General features: G+C 41.3%; 1 protein-coding gene across 1 annotated transcript in view; it reads left to right on the top strand.

The window, feature by feature from the left end:
- Positions 1–4,307: 4,307 nt before the first annotated feature.
- The window catches only part of ADAMTS14 (ADAM metallopeptidase with thrombospondin type 1 motif 14), a 105,787-nt gene continuing 94,587 nt past the window's right edge, over positions 4,308–15,507 (top strand). Inside the window, exons 1-2 of the mRNA XM_043519121.1 lie at positions 4,308–4,615; positions 5,967–6,388. Coding sequence (XP_043375056.1) covers positions 4,534–4,615; positions 5,967–6,388 — 504 coding nt within the window. The 5' untranslated portion in view covers positions 4,308–4,533. The remainder of the gene's footprint in view (positions 4,616–5,966; positions 6,389–15,507) is intronic.

The raw sequence follows: 15,507 nt of genomic DNA, 5'->3' as shown, positions 1-15,507 counted from the left end.
AAAAGAAATAGTATTTTTTTAATTCACTTAATAGAAGTACTGTAGTGCAATCTCTTTAACATGAAAGTTGCACTTACAAATGTAGACTTATGTACAAAAAATAACTGTATTCAAAAATAAAACAATGTAAAATTTTAGATCCTACAAATCCACTCAGTCCTACTTCTTGTTCAGCCAATTGCTCAGACAAATAAGTTTGTTTACGTTTGCAGGAGATAATGTTGTTTGCTTCTTGTTTACAATGTCACCTGAAAGTGAGAACAGGTGTTCACATGGCACTGTTTTAGCTGGCGTCGCAAGATATTTACGTGTCAGATGTGCTAAAGATTCATATGTCCCTTCATGCTTCAACCACCATTCCAGAGGACATGAGTACATGCTGATGACAGGTTCCACTCAATAATAATCCAAAGCAGTGTGGACCGACGCATGTTCATTTTCATCATCTGAGTCGGATGTCATCAGCAGAAGGTTGATTTTCTTTTTTTGTGGTTTGGGAGCTGTAGTTTCTGCATTGCAGTGTTGCTCTTTGAAGACTTCTGAAACCATGCTTCACACCTGGTCCCTCTCAGATTTTGGATGGTACATGAATATTTAGCATATCTGGCACATTTGTAGCCAGCATTGCAGAGTACTTAAGTGCCATGTGAACACCTGTTCTCACTTTCAGGTGGCATTGTAAATAAGTGGGCAACATTATCTCCTGTAAATGTAAACAAACTTTTTTCTCTTTTCGATTGGCTGAACAAAAAGTAGGACTGAGTTGACTTGTAGACTCTAAAGTTTTACGTGGTTTTGTTTTTGAGTGCAGTTATGTAACAAAAAATCTACATTTGTAAGTTGTGCTTTCACAATAAAGAGATTGCACTCCGTTACTTGTATAAGGTGAATTGAAAAATACTATTTATTTTATCATTTTTATAGGGCAAAAATTTGTAATAAAATAATATAAAGTGAGCACTGTACATTTTGCATTCTGTGTTGTAATTGAAATCAATATATTTGAAAATGTAGTAAAACAGAGAAAATATTTAAAACATTTCAATTGGTATTCTATTGTTTAACAGTGCGATTAAAACTGCAATTAATCATGATTAATTTTTTTGAGTTAATTGCATGAGTTAACTGTGACTAATCGACAGTCCTAGTAAATATTCATGACAACCCTTATGAATAGGATTATAATATTTTCATATTTATTTATTTGTTATAGGTCTCTAATACATGGAACACTAACTGAGGTTCACAAGCAGGACTGTAAGCCATTAGTGGGCCTGTGTTCTAGATGGATATAGACATCACCTGTGTTGTAATCATATGGTGCCAGTTTCCTGATGGGGATCTTTACAGTGAACATATTTGATGAGTATTATATTAGAATTTGTTGAAATGCTGTTTAATGTTAAGGAGAATATTTGTTCTGGGTTAGTCTGAAAAGTTTCAATGGAAGTAATGGACTTACTACTTCTCTAGGATCTCTGTTGCGCTACTTCTTCCCCCTTTTTTTCCTGCTTTCTCTTCTTGCCCACAAGAGTGTGTGAATAAGCCCTGAGAAAGGCTAGGTCTGATTGTCTGATAGTTTCTGCTAGTTCGTGACATTTATATTTTTAAGCTTTGTCATTCTCATTCTTGTTTGGCAAGGAATATTGGAACTTTTTTTTCCTGTTTCTACCCACGCTAGACTGATGAGAATGACAACTTATCTTAAAGTTCTAATCACAACTTAAAGTTTATAAAGCAAAACAAGGCAAAAAGCTATCTCCATAACTCTTATTCTTAAAGAGCCACTGATGCCTCTTGGGCAATTTACGCATAGATGTAATTAAAAGCCATTCTGCTAGTGTTGTTTGTATTTCTCTTCTCTCATTTTTATCACTAGTGGTAAGGTTAGGTATATGGGAACAGAGGTCCTTAGGATAACTTCCATTCCTGCTGCATACCTCTCACCTGCAGACAGAATTCTCCATTCAGCGGATGTGAAAATAATGAGATGAAAGAAGTCTTATGGCTTCCGGTGAGGAATATGCAGCAGGAGATGTAATTTGAAGAAACAAGATCCTAGTCTTATTCAAATGTCCCAAATAATAAAAAAGAGGGAATTATGAAAAGTAAACACCACTGTTACTAAACAAAATCTTTTTCAAAGTTTCTCTTGAGGCATAAGCTGCTTTTTAAGGGATTAAAATCATTTGGTTTGGCCTAGCCCCTGGGGCTTATTTGATCAGGATCCACCTTTGGTATGACACAATCTTGCCAGAATGGATTAATGTGCACAGACCAGTATTGAAATGAAATTAAAATTGTAAATGATTTTAAAAGGCAGTTGTGAAGAATCACGATGGGGCTTCGACTTCTGTGTCTTTGTTTAGAGTGTTATGAATTCTTAGTGTGCGGCATTCTCTCTGCACCATATATAGGTATATCACTAATATTTTCATTTCTGCACCTCCTTTCATACAGGCTGAATCAAAAGCACTTCACAAAGTAAAGAGTTAGATGCTGGCAAACCACCGGCTGAATAGGCAAACAAATCAGTCCTTATGCACTTCAGCTACACACTTCTCTGTTGTTATCCAAATGGTGCTAATGCTCACAAAGCTTCTGTGATTTTTTTTTTCTGTAAAAGATCCATTGAACTCAATGGGGCTGCTGACATGCTTAAAGTAAAGCATGTGCTTAAGTGCATTGCTGTATTGGGACCTTAATTTTTTCTTTGCATTTTTCTAATTCTTTTATCAATTTTGCCATTTTTCTTTGGGTTCTTATTCAATTTTCAAGCATAATGTAATGATTAGTGCAAAAGGCAGCTGCACCAATAGATGGTGCTATATCTTAGTGTTAAATTGTGTTATGTTGTTGTATTTGATTGGGGGGTTGGGGTGGGGGTGGGGGTTAGCAGGAAGTTCCATCCTTTGTGTGTGTACTGGAAATGGTACTTGCAGTGTTTCAACAAATTGCTTTGATTGTATAAGCGAGTGTTACACTATCATATCAGCAAAAGTTCTTTTTGGCTAAAACTGTGGACTGGCAACCATAAGAAAGAAAAAATACTTTTGTCCCAGGTGGGAGGTCTGTTTTGTGTTAAAGTGAGTGGGGGTGTGATTTGCAAAGCGGACATCCACTTAGTGGCCATTTAATGAAATCTGGATTCCTGAACTCAGTGCATCAGATGAGGGATTTTCCTTGCTGGCCTCGGGCCATCCCTCTACAGAGAAGAAAAAGGGAAACAGTTGTCATTGCCTAGCTTCAGTATAGAGGAAGACCCAAAGTCAGGGTGGAAAACCAGAAGTAGCTCACTAGATCCACTCCTCGAGCTTCCACAGGGACACCCCTTTTTCTCAATCCCTCACAGAATTATAGAAATGTAGGGTTGGAAGGCACCTTGAGATGTCATTGAGTCTAACCTCCTTTGCTGAGGTGGGACCAAGTAACCCTATACCCTCCCTGACAGATGTTTGTCCAACTGGTTCATAAAATCCTCCCATGCCGAGGATTCCGCAACCTCCCTTGGAAGCCTATTCCAGAGTTTAACTATCCTTAGAGTCAGAAAGTTTTCACTAATATTTAACCTCAATCTCCCTTGCTGCGGATTAAACCCATGACTTCTTGTCCTACCCTCAGTGGACATGGAGCACAATTGATCCCCGTCCTCCCTGTAAGGGCCCTTAACAGATTTGAAGAGTGTTAGGCGGCTCCCCCTCAGCCTTCTTTTTCTCAAGACTAAACATGTTGAGTTTTCTAAAGTTTTTATCATTGTTACTCTCCTCTGGATTGTCTCCCATTTGTCCCCATCTTTTGTTGTTTGCTGAAGACCTTGCACCTCGGGCTGCCCCCGTAACAGGGCCCCACCAGCAAGACCGCTGTGGGTCAGGGCGGCAAAATGCGGTCACGATCCACGCGGTGGAGCAGAGGGGCAGGTCTTCGCGCCAAGAGCAGGGGAGCAGCCGCCGGCTAGCAGCCCTAACGTGGGGCTCCCCCCGAGTCTCCATCTGCACTCTGCTTGCTAAGGGCAGCTGTAGCCATGCCGAAAGCGCCACGTGCAAGGGACCTCCCCTCCGCGCCGGCCTGTGCCTCCCCCAGGAGAGGCCCTCGCTGCCCCCCACCTCCCCCGGCCTCTGCCGCCGGCCTGACACTCACAACGCCGGCGTCACTGCGCGGACCCCCCCTCCCCCCCCCCCCAGCTGGCACCAGCCTCGCGTCGAGCGGCGGCGGCAGCCTCCCGGGCCCCCTCCCAGCCAGCGCCTCCTCCCTCCGCCCCACATTGCATTGCCAGATGCGGGGGGGGGGGGGGGCTTGTCCAGCTTGTGCACCGTGCGGCGGGGAGCAGCAGCACCGGCTCCTGCTCTGCGTGCGCCTCTGCCGCGGACAGTCTGCAGCGCTCCAAGAGGAGGGCGCCTTGCTGAGCTCCCCCCAGCCCCTTTCGCCGCCCGGCTTCCCGGAGGAGCAGCAGGAAGCCGAGGGGAAGAAACTTCACTCCATCTCCCTTGGAGAGCTTGTCCCTTGAGCCGCCAGAAGAGGCTTCGCTAGCGCCCAATGGATTATCTCTGTGTGATGCTGTCTTGCTTGTTTCCTCTCAGCTACTGGTTTGCTACAGCGAAGGCAGCAAAGCCCGAAGGTAGGAGAGTTCCCTTCGCTCACGGATCGAGGTGGTTTTGCTTTTGAACCCAAAGCAGCCAGACATCACTGAAATCCGTGAGATCGGAACGAGAAAGGGAGATTCACGGGAGCCTTGCCAGCAGGGCTGCGATGGGCGCTCACAGAAGGGAGTTGGCCAGAGGGGAAAACTAGTGTCATATTAAGAGTTTAATTTCCTTTACTTTTCGCCTGGCTCCAGTGGGAATCTCTCTCTCTATGCGTTCATCCGTCCATCCATCCATCTCCCCTGCCTTTGAACTGGTTTTAGGCTTTCAGTTATTGAAACTGGTGGGAATTTACCATTTTTCCATATTGCCAGTAAGTGGAGAAACATACTTTCTTTACATAACCCCCACTCCTTACCTAAGTCTTATTTACACTCTCAAGATGGGATGGGGGGCAGGGAGCGGCAATCAAAGGCTCAGACTGAAATCACCACCCTTGCTATTACAAGTGCCAGGCCTTCTGTCAGATTTGCAAAGCAATTTCAGTTGGCATTTAAGTGTGCATGGGAAAATATAATTGCCTAAAAAGTTAGAGTGCAGGCTTGGAATTCAGTCATCAGTCTCATTGAAAGCACAGGTTACCTTTCAGTGTCCCATGTTATTTTTGTCATGCTAAATTTACTTAGTGTGGGTGTGTGGTTTATCAAATCTGTGCAATAACATGCCAATTAAAAAGATACATTTCTATATTTGACTTGAAAATGTTAGACTCCTATGCTTGTAATTTCTGTTTGTCTGCATGTCCCGCTGGTTATTTTTTGCCTTCTCTGATTTAGGCGATAGGGGTGTTTTAGGCTGTTTTGACAGGTGTATTTTTATGTAACTGGCTGGAACTGTGCTGTGTTGATTGTGATAGGAAATTGCAAAAAGAAGTTATGTAGCCTACTGGGGGTCCATAGCAAACACTTCTAAATTGATGCTGATATAGTTTTATTTGAATGGGATTCCTTATTTTTGAGAAGTAATGTTAGCTGGAAGCTGAACAATAAATAGTTAGAATGCTTGGTGTTAGTTAGGTATGCAAGGGGCATAAGTGTATGTCAGGATGACTTTATTCTGCTACATTTGATATGCCTGCTAATTTAAAAATACAAAGTAGACACAGAATAAACTGGAGTTTATAGGAGGGGAGAAAGTTTATTGGCTTAAACATGTTTATCTAATTTAACAAGAAAATCCAGTGTCGAAATGGCTACGAAATTCCTGATGCTTATGGAAATTAACATACAGTACTGTGGAGGAAATACTTTTCATAACACATTTACAAAGGATTGCTCTTTGCTTTGAATGTATTGAAGTCTTTCTATCTGTATTTATTTCCACTAGAGCACCTCCTGTCTGGAAAGCTAAGTGAGTATGGTGTGATTGTGCCCTTCAGTACAGATTGCCAGGGACGATTTCTCTCGCACATGGTATCTGGCTTAGTGGCAGCAGGCAGTCCTGAAGCCAGCCATCCTTCCACCCCACCCTCTGCTCGGCACAGGGTGGCCCGCAGCACCATGGATGAGCCACTGCACCAAGGCAGAGCTGGAAATCGCTTGTTATACTTCAATGTCACGGTCTTTGGGAAAGAACTGCATCTTCGCCTGAAGCCCAACCGTCGACTTGTGCCACCTGGAGCCTCTGCTGAATGGCAGGAAGATTTTCAAGAGCTATTCCGAGAGCCCCTCCAGCAGGAGTGTCTCTTCACTGGGGACGTCTCAGGCATGCAGGGTGCCACTGTCGCTATCAGCAACTGTGATGGACTGGTAAGCAGAAGGCAGATCACCCTTTTTCAGGACAAATGTTCCCCCTTTTCTCTTCTGCCTCATTATTTAACCTTTGCTGTCTTTCTACGATTGGTTATTTAATTTTGGCTTTGTATCGAAGCAACTCGCATCATAGCTTCTAGTACCTCTTTGCTGGCAACCCCAGGAATGAGCAAAGAGGCCTTTGGCAAGTTTGACGGTATTGGTTTGTTGCTAAAATTAAACTTTCCATCTAAAAGTATAACAGGAAGATGCTGGTTGCTTATTTGCAATGCCCTTCTCCTGCCCTGGAGATCCTGTCCGCTCCCAACACGCCCTCAGTGCTCCTCCTGCTGCCAAAAATACATGACCAGCTCTATAATGTGAGGTTATTTCTAGTACAGAAGAAAACATAAAAGCCAAGGAGACATTTTTCCATGTATGTTAACCCCGCTGGCTCTTCTCTTCCAGCACACAGCAGTGCCAGGCTTTCCTAGAAACTTGCTCTCCACTTGAGAATGTTGAGGGCAGGAACCTTCTGGCCAGCTCTGCCTGTCTCATTAGATTTTGAATTGTAGTGCCCTGTGTGTGGTACTCTTGAGAGATGAACTACAGATCCAATTAACTATGTTATCTGGTAGTAGGCTGACCATGGCATCATGCAGCAAGTTGTCATTCATTGGCTCATTGCCACGGATTAGCTTTCCCTTAGTTGGCCTACAGTATATTGTCTATTATTTCCCTCAAAAGAGTTCTGCACTGAAGATATCTGTTTCCTCTGCCTTTCACGTCCATCTCTCACTGCCTATAGGTCCTCTTATTTTTGCTTTCCTGCATCAATCTTCTGGGTAAGGAGCCTATGATTGGAGCCTCTTTAGAAACAATCAGCTTTGTTTAATTGACTGAGAGGTCGATGTTGGTGGTGCAACATGTCTCTTCTCCTATATTATGCTCTGAAGCATGAGGTTTGTCAGACAGCCTTTGTTATTGTTGTCCTAGTCGGTATAACTACAGGCACCATTTTTGTTCATATAACTTTAGACTCTTACAAAGTTAATATAATAATTATGTCTTACATTGAGATAATGTAAGTTTAAGCCCCCATAGTGGTTTACAAAATATATATGTATATCTGTGCATTTAAACAATGTAGAATCATCTCACCCACTACTAGTTTGCAGCCAAGTCAGGAATGGAGGAGTTTTGCTGCCTTGTATCAGGGAGTTTCACAGCTTGATAGTAAATTGCACATTAAAAATGTTCTTTGAGTTTTGTTTTCTTCTGTTAACTTTTAATTTTATTGCGTGACCCCTTTCCTTTAATAATAGGAATGGGCAAAAAACACCACTTCCAAAACATTCTCCACTACCTGTTACTTTCTATACCTCTAAAATATTTCCTCATACTGTTCTTTTCCCAAACGAAGTACCTCTAAATATTTGGATGATTTCTTACTCTGAATCATCTATATGTCTCTAATAGTTTTAATTGCTCTTCTCTTTGGATGAGGGAAATCCACTCCAAATCCAGTGGAAGTCCCAGGGGTGTTTGCCTTGTCAGATTGCTGCTCTCCAGCTCTGCTGCAGTTCTGGTTGACAGCATTCCTGGATGATTATAAGGAGATGCCTTCTGCACATTGTTAGTAAGAAGAGACCTCTGTGAGCTTAGGGGCAGGAGAGCATGTTGTGTTGCCCCAGTCTGCTCTTTCTGTGCTTCCAGGCCCAAGCCGTGGTCCCTTCTTATTATGATGTGCAATGGAGGGGGAGCAATCTTCTCTCAAAATGGTCTCTAATCTTGAGTAACCTTAATTGTGTTCATTCTGTTCATAGCAAACTCTGCCACCTCAACATTCACCTGCTTTTCCAGTTTTCTAATAAATGCTGTATATCGAACCATGCCAGTCTTGATTCTTATCCCAAGGGCAGCCTAGGAGTAATCACTTTCCACATTCAGAACAGGCCATTAATTTTACTTTAGTTTTTAATCCATAAGAGGACTTTTCACTTTCTTCCTGTGGTGATGGTGTTGATCACCACAAATGCTTTTTGTATTGCACCAACAGTATATGTTAGGCACTTTAGAGACAGGTATAAAGACAAAGTCCCTGAGCTTTTAATAAGTAAAAGTAATACAGTAATAAGTACTTAGGTCTGTAATGAGCTCTGTGCAGGCTCATGAGACCACCCACATGGAGCCCATTGTGGGATCAAGGCTTAGGTGGAGACTTCCCAGTCGAAGGGCTGAGCACATGCTGGAGCATTTGTAATTCCCATTGAGCCCTAAATGGCGACCAAGTTGCCTCAATAAGCTTTTGTGAGGAGCTTCATTTACAAAAATGTGAAAGTGTAAATGCTTTGTATTAACTGATTCCATTTTAGACACTATTTTGTTAATTCCTTTGAAAAGGTCTAATGGGTTATAGCGGTGTGACTTGTTCTTTCAAGAGCTGTGCTGGTTCATGTCAAATTATACTTATTTGGCTTTATGATTTTATTTCCAAGGAGTTTCTCTGCTATGCTTCCTGATACTGAAGTAAGGTTCAGTGATCTACAGAATTCCTGAGATCACACTAAGCACCTTTTGAAAAACAGGTATTCTATTGCTGCCCTCCTTTTCTCTAGCAAACTATAGTAACTTTTTTCACTGATAACTTACATGTTTTTGTTAATAGCTCAGCTATTTCAAGACTTTAATTTCTTTAGAACTGATAGGTGAACTACATCTAGTATTGCTAATTTATTGCTACAGTATTTAAGTTTTTGAGTTATTGCATCACTTCTTTGTACAGTTTATATTCCCACAGGCTTCTTTTGATACACTTGGGAAATTTCTTATTATTTATTACATCTTTGGATATTTGCCCTTCATATTGTGTCTGACTCCATTTATTCTTTATTCCACATGCCAATATTTGTTATTTTGTCATAGTATCGCTTGAGCTATATTCAGCAACCTCCCTTCTGAACAAATGGAGTTTAATTTTTTAATCTGATATCAAGTGCAATGATCCGATCAGATCCCATGACGATGTCAAACAGTTATGTTATGGGTTACTGCTTTTGGTGGTTCAGCCACACTCACTGCCACTCCTTAATCAACTCTTGTGTTTTACTCAGGCCCAAATCAAGAGTAACGTCTGCTCCAAATGAGCTGCTCCGAGAAACAGTTGTTTATGGCACCAGGTCTTAATGGGATGTTCAATCAGTTTCTCTTTGGGTACCTGAAGGCACTATTTATAGTTATTCTAGTGATGCTATCACACTGCTTCCTTGAGCTGCCTGATTTCACCTCACTGTGCTATCCCTTAGACTAGCTGAGCTCTGCCTGGGTCACAAGAATGCAAGTGGAAGATTCTCCAATTTTCTGCAAGATTTCCTGTGTGCATAATGATGGATTCCACTAGAAATGGTAGACTCTTTCAAAACACTCACACGTTTTTCTTCAGAAGTGCACATTTTTGAAGTTGCCCTTTGTGCTGTTCGATGTCTGTATTCTCTTAGCCTGGGATTTGTAACCATCTGTAATCTGGGTGCAGATCCTCTTTTCTTTACATTTTAATGAATCTAGGTCTTAAGGATGCCCAGCTGACAGCTCTGGAGACTGAAATCCTCTGCCCCCCCAAAAAGGAAAAGCCTGGGCAGGTGGAGTTGAACCCAATATACCTCACCTCGGACCTGGAGAGTTCACCGCAGGAGGTCAGAGGTGTTCCCTCTCTTGGCCCATTCGGTCCTCAGGCTCCCTGCTCAGTCTAATGACAATAGCTCCAATTGTGGAGTTAACATGTGATGTGGATGCTCCTATACTTCGGGCTTGTCTACCCACAAAAATTGTACTGTTTGAACTACACTGGTATAGTAGTACAATCCCCCCTTGTCTGGATGTAGTTATACAGATATAAAGATGCTTTATATTGGGTAACTGTTCCTGTACGGGAAAGGTAATAAGCTAAACTGGTATAAGTTACCTGTATCATTCTGTATCTGCATCCAAACTACGGCTTCTACTCGTATAACTATATTGGCAAAAAAAAAAACCACACCCAAAACAAAATAGTTAAATCTGTACAAAATCTGTGTATAGGCCAAGCAAAAGAAATGGACTAAAATGACCTATTCATTTCACATTGGCAGGGGTTAGTGTATTGTGCTGGAATTTGCAACAAATTCAAAATTTCGGAGCAGCATGGAAATCATTTTTGAATGGAAGTCTTTGTATTGAATTAAATATTAAAATAAATTTCAGAAAAGGTCTTTGCTGCATTGAATTCAATAACAAATTGTTTGTGGATGTTTCCCCTTGCATTACAGTTTGCTGCAGAATGCAGTGTGCTGTAGAAGTTGGAGAGGTTTGACATAATGTTTAGGAAGCAGTGGTTGGTGTGGTGATCAGAGCTCTGGTTCACCTAGAGGAAAGGAATGGTGGCTGGTAGGGTAGAATTAAGATTTTAAGAGGAGGACAGCTCTACTTTGTTAATGGGTAGGTATGCAGAGACTCCCCCATTCCTGGCTCCTGAGCGTGGAGATCAATGTCTCTTTCCTGTTTGACTTTCAGGAGTTTTTTTTCTGCGTCTTGTCATGGTCCACTGATAGTTATGCTCCTTCTTTTCCCCTTTACCAGCTTCTTCTCTCATTTTTCACATAATCAATGACCCAGTGAGTAAAACAATTCTCAGCCTTGTCAGAGATCTGTGAATGCCTCTTTTCATTGGATAATTTACCACATACCACTAATTGGACCCCATGCTTTTGATAGCCCAAAGACATACCAAACTGTCCAGAAATTTTTTTGTAGTAGATGGATAAAAGATTTTGTATCTTCAAACATACATTCAAAAATGGTCAGTAAACAGAGTTTCTGTAGGAACTGCTGATTTGCAGAGCAGGATTCATTGGGTTTTGCTGATTGGCAGAGCAAGATTAATAGAATTGCAGTATGCTGCTTTTCAGAGCTTCAGTAACCATATACTCCAATGGCTGCAACTCACTTTTCGGTGTCTCCCATCATCCAAGCTAAATCAAAACAAGATGTTACATCTTTTAAAAAATAAATATGTTGCCTTTCGGTATTTTCTTTCTTTCTTTATTGCTCAAGTAGAATCATGGGGAAGAAAAAGGCTGCTAATTTTCCCTACATTACATTTCTTGTTCTCTTGCTAAAACATAAGTAGCTTGCCCCAAGCAGCAAGTTCCTTCCCATCATTAGTCCAAGTACCTGGAATGGGAGTGGCATCTCCAACTGGGAGAGGAGGGGTCAGAAGGACAGGACCTAAGTGCAGACTGTGATTTCAGGGTGTCAAATGACTTTTTGTCCAAATTTTCCAGTATCTAGTATCTAGTTTTGCTCTTCTGCATGCAGGGACAAATCCTCAATTGGTGTAAATTGTCCTAGCTCCATTCCCTTCACTGGGGCTATGACAATTTACACTAGCTGAGGATCTGGCCCTCATAGTGGACCTATAAGTGAAGGGAATAAAAGCTTGGTTTTACAAATAAAACTCAGAAATTCAGCAGACACTCAGGGAACGGATATGGGCAGAATTTTCAAGGTAATATTTATAGTTGCTTTTCTGACTGTAACCAAACTTTTTTTGCAGATTTGATGAAGCCTAAAAAATGTGGGTGTGTTGATTTTCAAGGTAGGCAGTAAGATAATTGGGAAATGTAGAAGAATATGTACATAATCACATAGCGGAGCTGTACAAACCTGCCCCTTTAATAGGGGAGAATCTGGCCAAAGAGGTGTTGCGTTTCCCTTTGTTATGCACATGTCCTGTAATTGTTAACTTTACTAGCAGTTATCCATGAACTTCAAAAAGAGAATATAGCTCCTACATTCCAGTATAGCTTGTGTGGGTCACTAAGGGTACATCTACACTGCTATAAAAACCTGTGGCCCAGAGATTCCGAGCCCAGATCAATTGTCTCTGGATCACGGGGCTCAGTCCATAGGACTGAAAATAGCAATGTAGATGTTGGGCTGGAGCCTGGGCTCTGAGATCCATCATCTTCGTGGGATTTCAGAGTCGGGGCTCCAGCCTGAGCCTGCACATCTACATTGCAATTGTTAGCCCCACAGCCCGAGCCCCGCAAACCTGAGTCAGCTGACCCAGGCCGGCCCTGGCCATGTTGTGTGCCTTTTATTGCAGTGTAGATGTACCACACAGTGTTGATAAAGTCAAGTGCTTCAAATGAAGAACATGTACAGATAAATTATGTTGTGTCAAAACTGGGAACTGGGACCGTGATTATTTGGAAAGTGCTTAAAATTATTGTCCGAAATCCATATTTACACATGTAAATAGGTAGCCTGATTTTTCAAAGGTGTTGAGCCCACAGCATCTCCCATTTTTATGCCTAGCGATAGACACCTGTGTTGGAAAATTTTGTCATGGGTAGCTCTGGTACTTTTGTAATAGGCTGTTGAGTCCTTGTTTTCCATATTCGTTTCAAAGGCGGCCCTGAGTTCAGAAACAGTAAGAGTGGAATAGCTATAATCTTTTGACTTGCCGTCATGCTTTCCCCTCCAGACAGAGTCCTCTGCAGGCTCCTTAGTTTTCTTGGAAGTTAAGGAATCTCATTTCTTTGCAGTGTTTTACTATCTATCTATCTATCTATCTATCTATCTATCTATCTATCTATCTATCTATCTATCTATCTATCTATCTACACACATGAAAGTGAGCTAAGATTCCAAGTATTTTTATGGGAACAGTAATTAGAGCAATTGAGTATTGCACAGACCCAGATCAGCAGCAGAGCCCTTGACGTTTTTTCTGCTTGTCTTTGCGTATCTTGCTGTCACGGTGTTTTGTGAATTGCAGAGGTCATTTGCTGGTGAGGAGAGAGCATATCCTGATTTTATATGAGACATTGGATTCAGGTATAAAGATGGACTCCCATTTTGAGGAGAAATGCTAAAATAATATACTTGACCACTAGTTAGTTTGATCAATGCCTGCATCTTTCATAATTTTCTTTGCTAATAATCAAGGATATTTTTTTAGAAGCAAAGGTTTATTCTCCTTTAAATCATTTCTCTTTCTCCTTTTTGGTGCTGCAGTAACAATATAATGCTGACTTTGTGACTCACAATCAGTTCCAGGGGAACAGACTTGGGGTAGAATCCAGGCCCCATTGAAGGCAATGGGAGTTTTGCCATTTTTTGACGTTTTGCCAGTTTTGATGCTTTGAACCCAAGATTATGTCTTCACAGCAGTGACCATCAGAAGAAGAATTTAGGTTGTTGTGGAAATGTATTCATTTATACATCAGTGAGTCTTATTCTCTGTTATCCTGCAACTAGTCATTTACTCTAGGGCAAAGTAAGTGTAAAATGCTACCACATCAGACTGCTAGCATTTTAACAACAGAAAATCAGGTCCCATTGTCTTTAAGAAGCAGCAATAAAAGAAAGTGAAGGGATAAATAAATTGCTTTTTGAATCTTTTTTCCCCAGGGTTGTGCACTATGTAAGTTCCTCCACAAGGGCTACTCCTGCTTTCATTGAATATGATTGTTTTGCCATGGATCTCAATAGGAGAAGGGTTGAACCCCAAAATGTAGATGTCGGTCTTTTAGGATTATGCTTGTAATTTCTGGAGCATGGGCTTAGTGTTAGGAGGGAGACAGGTCACTTATTTAAAGGTTCATAGGAGGTGTATCTAATTGCTTACTATAGGCCTGATACCAATCTCATTGAGACTGATTTTACTGGGGTGTAACTCTATCACTTGAATGGAGTTACTCCTAATTTGCAGTGGTGTAAGTGAGATCAAAATGAGGTCCTATTTTGGTTGAAGAGCTAACTAATGGAGTGATTCTCTCCTCTTGACTTTCACCTCTGCAAGACTTAGATTAAAATTCCAATTTAGGGCACAAGTAACAGTTCAGAATAGTTCCTGTTTGTAGACATCACAAAACCACGGCTCATTTCGGCACACTTTTGCACTGTTGGCAATCTCTGGTAAGGAGAGGCCCATAACTAGAACAGGAAGGTTATTGCAGGTCAGGATTGATGTGCATAGACAGGGTTGCATGGAAGCCCAGAACTAAAGGAGTAGGAGATGTTGAAGATCAAGACTGAGGTGTGCTGGCAAAGATTTGCAGGAAAAACGTGCACCGTTCTTGCCTTTACTGTGCCAGGCTCAACCCAGTTCTATTTTCTAATTTTTCCTGAGCATTAAATCTGCTTTAAAAAAAAAAAAGAAAAAAAAAGCTACCTAGCTTTCATTTGATTGGTTGCAGGGTCATGGGTTCATTATATAGCCTGTTATTCTTTGTGGAAGATTGAGCAAGTCAAAGGAGGAAGCTGGGAAATTTAGTCTGCATGGGAGTCACGTTTCTCAGACATAGTTGTGCACTAATTCTGTACATATGGGTCCCATTTCAATAATTCTTTTCACATTTGAAACTAATCTTTTTGATTCGTGATCATTCAACTTCAACCCAAAGTGCTGTAGGACTAAATTTTACCCTCAGGATAAATGAGTGTCCCACTCACATTGACTTTAATGGGAACGAGGCAAACATATTTGAGGGGAGAATTTGGCTCCCACTTTAAAGTCTGAGAGAAGAACATTTAGACACATCCCACATCACCACTTAGCATGTTCCCTGAGTTTGTGATGCAGGACAAACAGGGTAAATAGGGCAGTGACTTCACCGAGCAGAACTGTGCTGGATCATATTCATTTGCAAGTAATGTATTGGTCTAGAGTTATCCAAGTGGCTAAAAAGGCCTCTAATTTAGTTTCAATATATTTGTTCCATACTTTGCTGTATTTTATACAATTTATTCCACATGTAGCAATGTATAAAATATACTGGAAGTGTGTTACACTGCTGCCCAGATTATGACATATGGGATCGGTTTAAGGTGCAGAGTACTATGCCATAACATATTCAAAAAGGCTATTAATTTTGTAATATTTTTAATATATTGTCTCATTTGAAACATGCCATCTGTGCAATAAATTTAATTATTGAACAGAATTTGGTTTTGAATAGTGCCTTTCATATTTAGGGAATTGTATGCTACTTTCCAATGTGATAGGTCAGATGCAGAGTTCTCCAGCTAAATGCCGCAGCCATCATGCACTCATGACAACAATTGTCAAACATCAGAACCCGTTTTATCAGAGG

The sequence above is a fragment of the Dermochelys coriacea genome, chromosome 7 (genome assembly GCF_009764565.3).
Source record: "Dermochelys coriacea isolate rDerCor1 chromosome 7, rDerCor1.pri.v4, whole genome shotgun sequence".
Classification (NCBI taxonomy): domain Eukaryota; kingdom Metazoa; phylum Chordata; order Testudines; family Dermochelyidae; genus Dermochelys; species Dermochelys coriacea.
Note: the sequence above shows the minus strand (reverse complement) of the source record. Positions and strands in the feature narration are given on the sequence as shown.